At 36.7% G+C, this 16,270-nt stretch overlaps 1 protein-coding gene across 3 annotated transcripts in view; it reads right to left on the bottom strand.

Annotated features, from left to right (window-relative positions):
• Window positions 1-16,270, bottom strand: part of Phtm (cytochrome P450 enzyme phantom) — a 32,079-nt gene that overhangs the window by 5,352 nt on the left and 10,457 nt on the right. The window contains exons 1-3 of one of the 3 annotated variants that reach the window (XM_083095847.1): window positions 9,703-9,826; window positions 9,528-9,630; window positions 8,057-8,413 (exon numbers count right to left, since the gene is read on the bottom strand). In XM_083095847.1, coding sequence (XP_082951973.1) covers window positions 8,057-8,378 — 322 coding nt within the window. In that variant the 5' untranslated portion in view covers window positions 8,379-8,413; window positions 9,528-9,630; window positions 9,703-9,826. Of the gene's footprint in view, window positions 1-8,056; window positions 8,414-9,527; window positions 9,631-9,702; window positions 9,827-16,270 lie in introns of those variants that run through there. The other 2 variants (XM_083095849.1, XM_083095848.1) reach the window with 2 other exon arrangements.

The raw sequence follows: 16,270 nt of genomic DNA, 5'->3' as shown, positions 1-16,270 counted from the left end.
GGGATATGGCGCTGTCGATGGCATACTCCAAGTGCTTCGACTGTTCGATAATAATTCGTAGTGAATCCTCGAATTATGCGCAAGATTTCTGAGGACGATCTATGAGAGAGAAGAGAGATTAAAAAGATATCTTATGCTAAATAAATGTTGTGTTTTGCCTTTCATTAAAGCATGCATTTCGCAATACATGTTATATTCATCTATACCGCTCGCGAAGACTTAATAACGTCTTTACAGTTGATTACAAATGATTTTCCGATTGCAAAATTTGACAGATAAATCAATACAACGAAGCGCGCGATAATTGTGAAAGATTGTAATGGCTCCTCGATAAATATTGAATAGCAATAGCTTGAAAATTGCTCTTTAAAAATCAGAAAATTACTGAGGAATAATTTTTCTTCTATTATTGTTGAAATAAAGCCAATCGTGCAATGTTATTAAATAAATAGATTAAGTAAATAGATGTGTCAATTCGTTTAAACACATTTCCGAAAATCATTCTGTTTCAACGAGGGTGTCTATTAATCGACTCTGTACTTTGCTTATTAATCAATCTTCCTCATCAGTAGCAATCGTCAACTATCAAATATCGCTCTTTTGACACTGGAAAATTGTTGCTGCAATTTTCTTTTGTGAAATATTATACACATTTCAATTAATATTGTAAGTTGAAAAATTTCGAATGATCATCGAGACAATCTATCGGGAACGCGGGTCGTAACAAGTCGATGATGATGATGCGAACGGTCTTCGTTCATACAATCCGTCGCTCTTAACGGGAGAGGCCGTCGGCCCGTCCTTGCGAAGCTAACTGTAATTCCCCACGGATGCAGAGCAAAACTGTCGACGACCGGGAGAACTTCCTTCAAGGAGACCGATATAAAAGTGAGAGTCCTTCGCATCTGTGCGACGCGGCCGGTCCCGAGTTTGCTCGGACGTGCCTAACCTACCCAATCGCGAATAAGCCGCTCGTTACGAAAACAGGAAAAAAGATTGATGTATCCTGAGCCAGCAATGTGTAACCATTCAAAGAAATTCATCTTGCAATTGCAGCAACAATTTTCTAGAGAAATTAATCGAAATAAATAAATGCTTAGCAAATACAGCAATGTCGCGTATATTTTAAACTTAATTGATCTAAATGACAAGATAAAATTTGGTATGATAGAAAAATCATTTTTTCAAGATCGTTCTAGTTATGGAAATTCATATTTATCCAATGGAATGATTAATATTGATATAATTTGAATGGGACCTAAATTTTTGCCAAAAGATATAAACTAGAATTTGCTGCTATAAATTCTACATGTTACAAACTATGTTTTATATTCTACAAAATATAGCGGTAAATTTTTATTGTGACATTTAGAAATCTACCTACATCAACAAAACATTTTTTTGACTATCTTCCTTGAAAATATTTTTGCCTTTTTTGAAAAACAATTTTAAAACACTAACAAATAAATTTCTTTCAATCTTCTGAAAACTATTTGCAAGTTATTACAGTTGAATACAACATATTGTAGTTTTGCAACGATAAAAGATGTATAAACGGTAGATGCGTGAATAATTATGTAGAATGAAAAAAAAAACGATACAAGGATACTGCGTACTAGGAGCAGAATCAGCGTGTGAGGGGAAAAATTGAATTCCACCTACACCCACTCTCCCGCGCTCGAAAGAGGAAAACAAGTCGTTGGGAAAATCGCGGACATCTTACGTCAGTGTTACGCGTTTGTAATAAGCTAAACGGAATACGAATAGTCGCTCGTGTGTATGGAAGTAACGCTTATTTTACACGCGCGCTTCTGACCGCATCGTTGAGTCAGTGCTGAGGTATGCCAAGTGCGATTGAAACTGCGACTTTTCTATAACTGATTGTAAATGAGATTGTTAATCATCGTGTATTACGTGAATATTCGCGTCTGCTTGCTCAATTGATTTTTTTCTCGAATTTGTATAAAAATTATCTACACGTGTGTGCAATTGAATGAAAAATCTATCAGCTTTTTGCACACATCAATTTAATAATTTAACTTAATTGAGAAATTTATAATGAGATAGAAAAGAAATCCTTGATGATTAATATTCTTCTTAATAAATAATGAACAGAAAAATGATTGATATTTGAAGATGTCAATCAGACTGTCGTCATTTTCCAATATAATGTGTTTGTATATTTTAATAATGATTAACTCTTGTATCTTTGATAACATCACAAGAGATAAGTCAAATAATATTAAATAATTAAATATATATCTTACTACGTTTTAAGGATGGCCTTGTTCATCAACGAAGAATCAACAATGGTACTTGAATACTTTTGGTAAAGATGGCGAAAATTTAATCGTCCTCATCGAATCCTATCGAACGATTCTGAAATAAATCGCGGTATCATAAAAGTGAATCGTGACAGAATGGTCTCTTTTTTCTATCAGCTGAAATTCGCAATATACTGCCGCTCGCGTGTGGCAGCAGCAACATCAAGGACGTCGAGAATTTCAGGTTTCGTCGACCCGCTTAAAGGCCAACGCCGTTGCATCGTCCAGACACTTTTGACGATCACCGCGATGCAGGTCGATGCACCGATGGTAACGAGAGTGTCCAATGGTCTATCGTTTTCCAAGATCAAGTCTCCCTCCCGCTGTTTACCACCTGCTGTTGCACACCTTGCCCTGACTTTACAAAGTGTAACGCGACACCTTAAATTTCTCACACTCGATCGGTCTTTAGACTTAGGCTGTAATCGCAATAGCCGACTTCCAAGTGATTTCAAGCTATGACAATATCTTTGAGTTTACGCTTTTTTTATATTTAATATTATTGATAGTCTCTCTGAATCATCGCGGAATTCCTCGAATTTATATCGATAAATGAATACTCGTTCCAATTAATATAATTTAAAGAATATTTTTATTAATCTTTTTAAAAAATTATTCATATAAATATTAAAATTTTTTTATAAATTATATTTATTGCGCGATATATTATTTTATTCCAAAGTAATATTAATGATTTACTGGAAATTAATTTTATCTATATTATAAAATTAAATTATTTTTGCCAAAAATTGTGCATGTGTAATTTTATAAGTCTTTTTTTAGTACTTAATCTAAACGCGAGACTCAGATTATATCCTGGGGGTACCCCTAATCTTATAAGGATTAACTTACTTTTACTTTCGATTCGTTTCTCAGAAGCCTATTAATACTTTGCTTCGCACCATCGGAATTTTGCGTTTCTCCGTTACCTGACACTACCGACGATATTTGTGGCATTTCCGATCCATCCTATCCTTTTCACAATCTCTAATGCAATTACTTGTTATAATAGGTTTCGCTAAGATGACTTCCTAGAATAATCAAAGAATCTATTCTAGGAACTGCCGTCTTTATGAAATATTTCATAAGCCCGCAACTTATATATGCCAATCATATTTCGGCTTTCAATAGAAAATTGTTAAGTGTGAAGAAATATATTTTTTTACTACTCGTATTTAATTATATGTATCATTGTAAATCAAAGATTATATTAGTGTTATACGTGTACATTCATATGTAAAATAAGTTGTTGCATATGAACATAAAATAAATTATAGTTCTTTATCAAATCAAAATTGAAGGAAGAGTGTGAAAATCCAGAAATTTAGAAATCGCAAAATATATCTATGCTAAAAATTTAATGAAACAATGAGATGGGATTCCTAAAATCCTAATAAAATTAGCTACAAATAAAGAAGACAACAATTAAAAGAAAATAAGCCGAAAAATACATGAAATATGATAATTTGCGACATTCGTGCGATGCGTGCGGAACAATCAAATTGTATAAAACGGAATTGATCGATCTGGCAGTGCGACACGTGACGAGCAATGCAGAAAATTTGCGTAATATGTTTACAGACGGCGCGTTATCTCGCCATCGGCGCGCTCTATAATAAATTAACGCTATTACGTACGACATTATCCGTCGTGGCGGGGCAACCAGTTTGCATAAGAAATGTGAGCGCGCCCATAAAGGCGCGTGTAAACGCGCTGTCGGATAATCACGGGTTGCGCTGGAAGGCACGCGCCTCCCGAGTCGATATTCTTCCCCGTGTTCATCTCTCATGTAGACAGCGGCCGCATCGTCATCGTCGATTTATGTGTATAGCTTTTCTCTCGTGATATTTCACATTGGATAACAGACAAGCGTTTTGAAGAGATTATCCGACGTAATACTGAAAAATAGCACGCGCTGACAATCAAGGAAATAGGCAATCCAAAGCACATTTTTTTTAGCGAATAAAAATTGTTATATAACTATAATTTATTGCTGACATAATTATGGGAATATTTAGCGATAAAAAATTAAAGAAATTAAAGAATTCTGCAAATGGAAATTTTAAAATGCAAAAGTAAACTCGTAAATTTTTATTAATGTTTAATAAGTCATATTTTTTAGTTCATTCTAAGCAGCTATTGTTTCAGTAAATTTTCGAGGTGCAATAACGAATATTAGATATTTATAAATTAAATGGATAGATAAAAAGTTATATATTTTCTCGCTGACTATAAATATTCTAATTATTTTATGGATATGGTAAATGTATTTTTATCCATCGAAAATATAATAACGGGAGGAATATTTTGCTGCATTAGTCGCATTTCATCGGAATACCGTAAAAGACAACGCATCCTTGGACGCTCCGATTTAGAGACTTTAATGCGCCGTGATGCGCACTTTCATGAGCCCAAGTAGTAACGGTCTACAGCGACGGTTGCTCGTCTGACTAATCCCCGGTCCTCACTACTTGAAACGAACGTTAGACGCCTCAGAGAGCCTCCCTTTCCTTCGAAACCGAACGCTCGCGATTGATCTAAGTTTAACGAAACTTCACGTGTATCACGAGATATGTACCTGGGGATCTGTACCTGTTGATGGAGGCGTGGCTAGGATTTCCCCACCAAACCTATTCCGGTGGAGAGAAAGAAAGGAGACTCACGCGGCGGGAGGATCTTTCCTGAATGCTCTGGAGGGGCATCTACAAGGAGTGGAGGAAGGCTCTCCGGACGCAAGAGTCTCTCGTGAAAGGTGTCAGAAGCGCTTCAATGTCGCGAGGGTGCGCGTGCAAAGGATGTGGCTACGCTAAATTTATCATGCATTATAAATTGGCCGCACAATTTCAATTCATATTTATTTTACATTAATTTCTTTCTGGATTTGAATTTACATTCTCCTTAGCATGCAGCTTTCTCTGTAATTTATCTAATTTATTTTGTAAAACTTTTAACCTGAAAGGCGACACACATCTCATAAGAAAAATGCAATCTCTTCGCATCGTGAAAATTAGGATAAATAAATTTTTTAAATTGAAAATATTCAGTTTCTAAAAGTTATCATTTTCTTTAAGAGATATACATTATGATGCATCATAGAGAGAGATTTTTTATCGAGTTTATATTCTTTTAACATCACTATTTTAATATTATTCGCGAACATTATTTATTCAAACCTATGCTAAAATTTCTAATTTCTCACATCATTTCATATTTATTTAAATTGTATCACTAAATTGGGTTTACAAGCCTAAATATATTGGCTCATTTAATTGCATAAAGCCAATATAAAAGATTGCATTTAAAATTCGAATCGGATAAGCAAATTCCTCTAATTATAAATTGCAGCCCAATTGTACATGAAATAACAGTTGAAATGTTCAATAAACGATTAGATTATTCGATTCGTAATACATACGCGCATTTATCGACTCGCTAAATCGGCGCGCTTGTAAAAGAGATCGGCGATGATAGCACGGAGGAAATGAATGGAGAAATCACGGGGCCGTTGACTTTGGAGACATGGCGCCTCGTAAACATCGTCGAAGGCTCACGCACACGTGCGTGCATGCACTGGGAATCGAAAAAAAAAAAAAGAAATAAGGAGGAAAGGAGACGCGCGGGGAGGAGGAAAGGGGGAGGGAAGGCGGGGAGGAAGAGAGGGAAGCGCGCCGAAGACGACGGTGGATCGCGAACGAGAGGATGGGAGCTTTCGAAACGAGGTGTAAGGTGTACCACCGGGTGCCGTGGTACACTTTGTCGTGAAATTATCGTCCCGCACGGATCGGCCCGGGCTCCGCCGTCGCCGACGACGGAATTTGTGGCCTTGCCGGCGAATTTTCAGTCGACGGGCGAAACTTACGACCGTTCGAGTAACCCTGTTTTCATCTGGAAACAAAAGCCGCGTAGCGTTAAATCAGGGACTAGCGATAGCCGCACGGCCCATCGTCAATCGCGGCATCCTACGTACGCAAACTTTGAGTTAAAAAAATGTCCTTAATCGCAAATCTTTCCGTTTCTATGATATATGGAGCACCGAGCATGTTCGACGCTTATCTATCGCATATATTATGTTCGGTACACACTCTATATACGTCAAATAACGGGGTACGAACGAAACTCTCTCGTATGCAGAGGAGCCGCTATCAAATGTCGGCGCCGCAATCGGTAACGTTGATCGTAAATCGAAAATCGTAACGGCACTTGGATCTAGAGAGTCCTCGTTATCGCGAGAACGGGACATCCGTGTGGCAGGCTGACTAGCTCTATTCTATTCTCCTTGACGGTCCACACCTCGCGCTTTTATCTCGACACATCGTCACGATAATCGAATACATGTATTTTGTGAGCCTAGTTCATATCGCTCTTACACGTTGAGTGATATTAAAGTCACACATTTCGTAAATTCTTACCATAATTTTTCAACATCCATTTTTAATATTCATGTCGTTGTATAAAATTAAAATTTTTAATATAATAATCTGTGGTTTTAAATTAATCGTAGGAGTTTTGTCACCATTTATATTCATTTCAAGCGTTCTATGCAATAAATATATCATGCGTAAAAAATCATCGTAAAAAATCATCGTAAAAAAGAGGAGGAGAGGATTCGGTGAAGATGAAATACGCGGTTCTTACGACACGACTTTCGAGCGTATATTCTAAAGATTTTTCGGAAACATCTCAAGAGCTATTGGAATGACATTGCGAGTAAATACGTGTCGTCAAAAGAAATCCATTTCTCATTTACACTCGAGGGCGAGGTCTCTTCAAAGAGACTTTCACTGCGCGTACACGTCTTATTAACGCGGAAGAATGCTTGTAGGTCGGCGGTTTTACGTCACCCGGAAGCTCTCTAAATCCTCCGACCCACGCCGGGCCGACCTCGTTTCCTATCTACGGCACGGCCGAGAGACGTCAGCTTTTTTTTTGTGGATCCTAAGGCACCACCGGATGGTAGGTAGACTTTTTAGCTGTTTAGTAGGTTAGTCGGCCCACGGCGAAACTTCGTTCGTTAGAGGAACCGTTACGTCCTACAACAACCGATGGTGCCCTTCCATTGTGCGACTGGTCGCTCCATTGTTACCACTTCTCCCGGCAAGTCGTCATCGCGCGCACGTGAGTTTCCCGACTCGCACTCGCCATGTGTCATACAATATGGTACTGTATGACAGAATGGTGTACTTTCAAGGATTATTCAAATTATCAGTTAGATGCCCGCGGATCAAACGCGGTTAACAGCCGTCTGAAGAATATTTTAGATTCTTAAGCGCGTCTACTATCATTAAATTATACTTGAATTTCATTCATCCTCGTAGACTAACGAATTGCAATTGAAATGCCATATAAAAAAATCACATAAATATTTAATAAGTAAAGTAGTAAGTTTTTTTTCTCTCCCTCCTTCTCACCCTTCAATTGAATTATTTCTTTTATTTTAAAGTGACAGTTTATATTTTACTATTTATTTAATACTATTTATTTAATATTATTTATTAAATTTATTATATTATAAATTTATTATTTATTATATTAATTATATAATTATATTATAAAGATCTATTTTTTTATTTAAACTACAGAAAATATATATGCCTATCCTAGACATCACAAAAAGATATCTAAAGGACGTTAAAACTTCTTGAAATCGTTTTTCAGACATCTTTTAAGGACATGTGCTGTCTGGGATTAGATTTAATTTTATTTAATAACAGGATAAAGAAAGGATTACTCACCGTGTCCCTGCATTATTCCATGCGTTAAATAGAGCGGGGCCCTACCGGCAAATACATCCTTCGCAAAGGCCTGTCTTACCAGCTGAGGATCCGACAGCAAGATCGTATAAACCGAGCCCATCCGTAGTCCACAGATCGGTCCATACTTCCTCGCCAGATTTGTCAGCGAAACGTGAGGACGTTCAGAATCTATCCACGGCAAATAGCCGAGTACCGGGATGCCGGATGGTCCCGGCGGAAGTCGAAGGGTTTTGCGATAAAAAATATAATAAACGAAAAATACAAAAGAAATGCCGAGGATGATATATACGGGGGATATCATTGTTTAAGGTGGAAAGGGAAGCGATACCGCGGTACCTGCAAATTAAAGAGGATACCGTTGAATAACAGTAATTTGGCGAAAGCGAGATATTGTAATTATCGTGTTGCAAGATTTTTATGTAAATGTGTAGCTGTTATACGAGACGGCGGCGTAGATAGACACGTTGATAAAAGGTACTTTATAATCAAACTGTTTAGAAACTTGGGCGAGAAACGTGCTGTTACACGGACGTAATAAATCACGTAAGTGTTTTCGCGCGTATGTAACAGACGATCCTCCTCGGTGATCGTAAACGCTTCTAATTGAGGGAACGCGATTGCAGCTTCCAGGAATGGCGAACGACAGAAATGAATGATAAACACCTTTCTCTGCGCCTACGGCGCACCGTGCATGTGTAAACTCATCTCATTATCAAGCTCGCGCGCGCATGTGCAATCGCGGAGGAGGACAAGGAACGATTCCGTGCTGCGACTACGCGATATAGGCCGACACGTGGTCAAACACGTGCCGGTGATGAATCGAGGAAGCTTACTTTCGACGGCGTATCGCCGGCAGGATTTTTTTTTTCACAATCATCATCACTTTGACTCGCAAATGTTTAGCGGCTATGACATTTCGTATTTTTATTCAATTTGTTGCGGTATTTTAATCGACTAATGTAAAATAAATTTTTCGCGCATAACGCTAGAGATCTTTAATCATGAACAGTAACAGCGGCATTTTGTTTCTAATTTTGATATAAAAATTGATTATTAAATATTTATTAAAATGCTCCAAAAATGTTCGTTTAATCTGATATAAAATCATCTGATATTTCTTTTATCTTAATTAATTAGTTAATATCAATATCTGATATTTCTTTTATCTTAATCTTAAACTTAATTTTATCTAAAGTTTTACAAAATAACCTTACATATTTGTTAAATCGCATGCATGAAGTTCGCTCTAAACTATCTTGGATACAACTATTATTATAAAAGTTTTGATAATAATTTTCGAGATTCTAATTAAAATTCATCTTATATTTCGCGAAAATTACGTTCTCGAATAAAATATACGATTTAAAGAACAAAGATATTCTTTTATGTATTAGTTACATAAGACATTAGTTGTGTAAAGATACAGAAAATAGTGTTGAACAAAACTTACCAAATCTGCAAACACAGAACTTTTACTACAGAAACTATAGCAGCCGCAATGTGCCTTTCTTGAATAATATTATAACTGGTTTCGCAGGAATTATAAACTTCAACTAAAAACAAAAGTTATACGATTTTAAATAAATAAATATATAAAACAAATGATTTCTTATATTTATATTTACATGTGAAAAATAAAATAAAAGCAGAGATTCGAACTATGAAAGAAAAATACTGTAAAGGAAAAATATACGATGTAACTTCGACGCTAGTATTGAGCTAAGTGTCGCCGCGAGACTTGACGAAAGTGATACCGAGTCGTTTGACTACCAAATGACAACTGCTGCGACAGCAAAGATTTGATCTGTGATATTCGATAACATTAGAGTAGACCATTACGTTTTCAAACAAATATTAAATCTTGCTCGAGAGAATATAAATGTATATATATAAAGCGTTTTAATTCTAATTAAAGAGCTATAAAATATTTTGTAAAATATATAAATTGAAATACTTTTTTACATGTGTGTGCGTACAATATATGTTTGATTATAATATTTTTGATATAATATAATAAGAAAAAAAGAGAGAATTTCTATCGAATTATTTAAAAAAAAATAAAGATTGTTTTGTTAAATTATTAAATGCATGATGCAGCGGGAATAAAGATTAATTTATGTGATACATAAAATATCAGCCAAATATCTGTATGCGGCGCCTATGTGTAAAAGGAATTTCTGCGCAGAAGGACCCTTTTCGACGGACTAGCCGGATAAAAAGTTACGTGTCTACCTGACTTAACAGGTCTTCTGGTTTGGCTTTTATGAACTAAGCCGTCCACTTTATAATTTACCGAGATGTTCGCGCACGCACACATACACAATTTACGACTAATTAAAGAACATCTTGAAAATAATTCGCGAATAAGAATGAATGAATCTAGATTCAATTAAAAATCGCATTCTTTGTACATTTATTATATTTGTAATGAATAAATAAACAAGTCATATATATATATATATATATATATATATATATATATATATATATATATATATATAATAACTAACCAGTTCCTTGTGAGTGGCGTTTATGAGATCACGAGAGAATATTATAAATGTATATTCCTATAATATATCTCTGTGCATAAACACATGCACGCCTCAGAATACCAACGACCCGTTGCCCTTACACACACGACTGACCTTCTTGGCTCACCTTACGAGTATCCTGTGTGCACTCACCTCCGCTCACGTGCGAGCTATCGCTCGCCTTCGCCAATCACGTGCGAGTTTATACATCGATCGCGTCTCTCTGGGCCGAATTCAATTTATATGGTACGTGCCCGAGCGCTCGAGTTAAACCGAAAAAATGAAAACAAGGAGAGCTCAACATTTTTTTCTTTATCGTGACCTACTGCCCGCTTGAAGAAGTTTCGGTAGAGAAGTTTCAATTGCCAAAGTGCCCTTTGACCTCTTGGAAAGCTACTTTGAAAGACGTTTCGTCGGCGAGAAATATTTCTACTTTTTGTACCGACACCTGGAGATTGTATAAGAGAGAAGGAATAAGAGAAATTCTACATTATATCAAATTAGTAATCGAAATGTGTAATTATCGATTTATTTTATTCTCAAAATCATAATTGTTAAAAAGTATTTAAAGGAACAAAAGTATGTAATATAAAATTTTCTATCTTTAAATAATATATTTAATTAATATATTTAAATAATATATTTAAATAATATATTTAATTAATAATATATTTAAATAATTTTCTATTTGAGAGATACTCAATTCTGGAAAAATATTATAATTAAATTTCAATATAATATAACGTGAATGACATTTCTTACGTGTAAATTTAATTTACACTTTATCGCAATCAGTTCTTTTCAATTGTAGTTAATGTAATTCATATATCTTTTCAATTATAATTAATGTAATTTATATATCTTTTCAATTATAATTAATGTAATTTATATATAATATTTATATGTGCGTGTATGTATTTTTTTATTGTATACATTTATATGTATTTTATTTGTATATTTTATATTTATTATTATCCAAATTTTTTGTTAGTTGTCAAAGTGTTTTTTCCATAACTGTTAACGTGGTCAAAACGACTTAAAAGAACGCTGCATCAGAGCAGGAATCTGATTTTCTCTTCGCGCGCGCAATCATAAAATCGGGTCGTCGGTTTGTATTCATTCGCGATCGCGATAATGTCGAATCTTTTTTTCGTATTACGTTTATCAGGAGACAGAAGATATTTACCTATTTTTGATTGAGGAACAAGTCGATTATTATTGCGAGAACAAAACCTTAAAAATATAATTTCGATATACCAGCAATAAATTCTCTTACAAAACAGTAATATGGAAATATATATAAATATAGTTTACTTTCTAAACAAAATTCGTATAATGACATTTAATAAAAATTGAATTGTCATGTGCAAAAATAAATAAAATTCCTTCATCTCTCTTTTAATCTCTGTTTGGGAAAAATTGGAAACTTACATTTAATAGTGACTCTTCCATTTCATGCGCAATGTTATAGCTCATTTTTAAATCAAATTTTGAGGAAGATCGATAAATGTTCAAATGAACTCGCGTGATGGTTTTACGCGTGGCGCGTGTAGAATTCGTGCGCTAAATTACGCATTTGCGAGCATATCGCGCGTCTCGCCGCATCTCGTTTCGCGAGGATATTGCGAGAGGAATGGACCGCATGATAGGCGCGCCACTTTCCCTCCGCCATAAAATGGATTGCGGAGGAAGAGGAGTCGAAGGGAAGAGCCGCGGGAGAAGGTGACGAAGAAGAAGAGGACAGACACACACGCATAAAGGAACAGGCCGAAACGTGATCGGCCGTGCACGTTGCCGGTGATCAAGTGCACGGCTTCGGCTACGATTCGCACGTTTTGGGAAACGTAAGGCTGATACTGATGATCTTCAATCCTAGCGATTGCCTCTTCCGCACCGCCACAATTATCCGAATCTGTCGACGATTTTCGTCATTTTGGAGACACGCACTTACGCATCGACAAGTCCTCTTAAGCTTATTCTTATAATTATTTTTGCGCGAGAATCAAACTGAATAATAATCACCTCATTTCACTTTTTTGAGCGATGATAAATTGGATGTAGCAAAAATATCACCCAAATAAGGAAAAAGGAATTTATAATTTATTCCTGATGAAAAGAAGAGATCGTCTTCCCCTGAAAAATTAATTCTTAAGATGCTCTAGCGAAAGGACTCTCATGTCAGACATTTCTTAGGTTAATAAGGATCCAAAATTCACGATCGATAACTCCATTCTACAGTTAAATGCGATCGGAGAGAGGAAGCGAATGAAGGGCGGGCGTCGGCTTTTTAATCGGCTCCTGCTCGGACCTCGGATAAAGCAAACGATCACGTTAATGAGAGATCGGTAGCCCCCGCGATGGACCCCGCGCAACTTTTCTCGCCGCTCTCCCGAAGCCCCCCTTGCGTTGCGCCGGTTCTGGTATGCATCGCCGATCGCGGAACCGAGTACAAACGTATCCGAGTACAAACGTATCCGAGTACAAACGTACCCGAGTCATCTGACGGGACGTGCAACGACCGACAAAGGTCACTCGCGACGTTAAATCTGCATATTTGCATATTGCTTCTTTCCCCGCCTCTTGTTCATTTTCCTTTGGCGTGCCGAATCGGTCAAAAATGCCAGTAGGATTATCCGGACCAGAAGGATTATTCGGGGACACGATCTATTCAGTGTCGAAATACAGGAAATTCCATGTCAAAACGTTAGAAAAATAATCACGATGTTCAAGCTCAATTTGACAAAGTAGACAAAGTAGTACGATGTTCAACTACCATGAAATCAATTTGATTTTTGGTATAAAATCTAATTTTAATTTAATTAATTTAAAAAAATATATACATGAGAAACTTGAAAATTTGTAAACATCAGTCTTGTAAAATTTTCATCGATATTTTTTTTAATCTTGCTTGTAATTATTTTCTAATGTGATGGAATCGATTTTCGGATATTTCGTGTTATACGAACAAGGAAAGAGAAACGAGGGTACCTATTCGCGCTTAAACAAGTAGTCTGATTTGACGCGGCAGAAAAGAGGAAGAACAGAGCATGAGAGTTCGTCGTCTCGTCTAATGCGGCTGATAACCTTGCCTAAACCCGGTCGTCCTATCGAGTAGAGACGAGGAGAGGGATGACGAGTAAAAAAAGCGTTGCAGAGCGAAATAGAGAAGAGAGGTGGGGAGGAGACAACCGATCGTTTCGAAATTCCAACGCAGACCGCCACTACCGATCACCTGCAGGTAAGATTGTAGTGCTCAATAGAATTAATCGCGGTGATCGATGTGCTCCAGATAATGGCTGCCCACGTTAAGAGATCGTTAGGACGCACCGTGCCGAGTCGTTGAACCACTTTGAGTAATCGAGGGTTTCGTTCTCGGACGCATCCAATCTGGTTTACGCGAATTTGAAAAATAAAGCGTTGCTTTATTACACATTTTATTCTACTTGTCTCTATATATTTATTTATATATATTTATATTTATCTCTTTCGTTATATTTATTTATTTAGGAAAAAGTATCACTATATTTAAGGATTTTTATTAATTATATTTAGGGATTCTTATTAATTATATTTAAGGATTTTTATTAATTATTATAAAATTTCAATAAATTCCTTATTTATTCATAACAAAATTCAATATAATATTTGAATATAATAATTAATTTGAATTTAAATAATTTGAATATATTGATTTAAATAATTTGAATATAATATTGAGAATTTTAATATTTTTAAAACCATTTTGCAAAATTAATTTGATAGAGTGAGATGCAAATTACATGCAAATTGTTAGAAATTTAATTTTTCTTTTTTTCTTCATTCATGTGAATCCCCCATATAAAAAACCAAGAAAAAATTAAGTTTTTTATATCACAATTTCAATAATCTAGTCATTCACAAAATATGCTATTAATAATGCAATCTTTGATCGATTCTCTTTCATCATTCTGTCATCGATCTTCTATCACTCTTCCTCTGTTTTTCTATCTCGACATATACAGATTGCCGTTCCTATCGCGAAAAGCGGCTGGTGCTCTTTCCAAGGATTCTGAAAAGAATCACACCCAGCGCTCTTGCAAAAGGGTTAACGCCAAAGATAGCTTTTCAACGAGGAGACCCAACCCTCCCCTTCGAGAACTATAGACCGTTATTTACGGCCTCCACCTTCTCTCGATCTCCACTGGCCCCCGAAGCGCACCGGCATAGCACATAACTACCACCATCTACCGTATAAGCGTAAGCCGGATTCTTCTCTCTGAGGCGGCGGCGGCGGCGGCGGTGGCGGCAGACATCGAGCAGCCATCTAGATATCGTCTGCAGCGTGCATTGAACGCAGGGGGAATGCACTGAATGCAGAATGCAGGAGCGAGGGTACCAACCCCGGAGTTCTCTTGGGGGCTCCAGGGCTGCAATCGCCACGCTGATCGATCGTACGTGACCAAAGATCCGGGCAAGGACCTTTCTCCGTCCTTCGTCGCGATCTCATCGCGACCCACGAATCAAAGTGTCCCCTCCGTATCAAAAATCTAAAGGCGAAGTGGGCGATCGTTCCGTTCCGCGGGTAATACGAATGTCACGGAGAGAGAGCGGAGAGAACGTTCGCTAAATCCGTACCTGTGAGACCGTACACTCGCTCCTGGGATAATGAAATTATTTTTCTTTCGACTTAAGGACGACTACTCTGGGTTCGATGAAACGGATTTTTCCGCCAGGATCCCTGCTGCCCGGAGACGCGAGACGGCGGGCGGCAGGCGAAGGAGGTGCCGGGTTGCTAGTGATGGCTTTTTGTCGAGCCTGCTCGAGAGAATAATGAACTCTGGGGTGCGTCGATCTCTCGGGAATCGTGCTCCCCCGACGCGCTATCCTTCGCGCGTTCTTCTCTTTTCTCCTTCCATCCCCTCCTCTACCTTCAATGACCTCAAAATTGAATGCGTCCCATTTTTGCACTCTCCTTTGTGTCCCTGTGCGTTAGATGCGCGCGTCATGGTCCTAAGGCAAGAATCTTCCCTCGACGAATTCTACGTCATTTATCTATATGAAAATAGCCAACGTCTCATTATGTACAGGTGGTCATGGCGTGTGTCGTTCAACTCAAAGCATTTCGTCGGTAAAAAGTTAGGTGCTCCATTAATCATAACATAACCATGGGCGAATGATTTCGCGAGCGGAATATGCCATAAAATTAATTTTCGAATAGTAAGATTATTTTCAAATTATTTTTTAGCACATGTACATTCAATAAAAATAATTAACTTTGCACTAAACTCTTCTCATAAAATTACATAATTATTAAATGATGTATTAGAAGAAAAAAAATTTGATTATAAAAGAAGAATGTTTATATAAATAAATTAAATATAATTCATATCAATTTATTTTATTTGAGTCAAATTCCTAAATATTAATTTTAAATATAATTTTTCTAAATATTACATCAATACAAAATATATGTCAAATTTATGATGTCAATGATAAAAGCGATTATTCTTGACATGCACAAACGCCAATTGTAATGCTATTTTGCGAATAACGAGAAGAAAGTACCGGATGTAGGCTCGGTCGCAAAGAGAATTCGATTACCTTGCCATTGTTTCTCCTTTCGCTCGGTACAGCTGCACGAAGGTATCTATTTATATCTTGGGGAGATCTTGCATCTTTTTTA

The sequence above is a fragment of the Camponotus vicinus genome, unplaced genomic scaffold, assembly GCF_025532165.1.
Source record: "Camponotus vicinus isolate PSW18456_S1 unplaced genomic scaffold, iyCamVici1.0 SCAF_4, whole genome shotgun sequence".
Lineage (NCBI taxonomy): Eukaryota > Metazoa > Arthropoda > Insecta > Hymenoptera > Formicidae > Camponotus > Camponotus vicinus.
The sequence above is the reverse complement of the archived record's forward strand: the minus strand, read 5'-3'. Positions and strand labels throughout refer to the sequence as shown.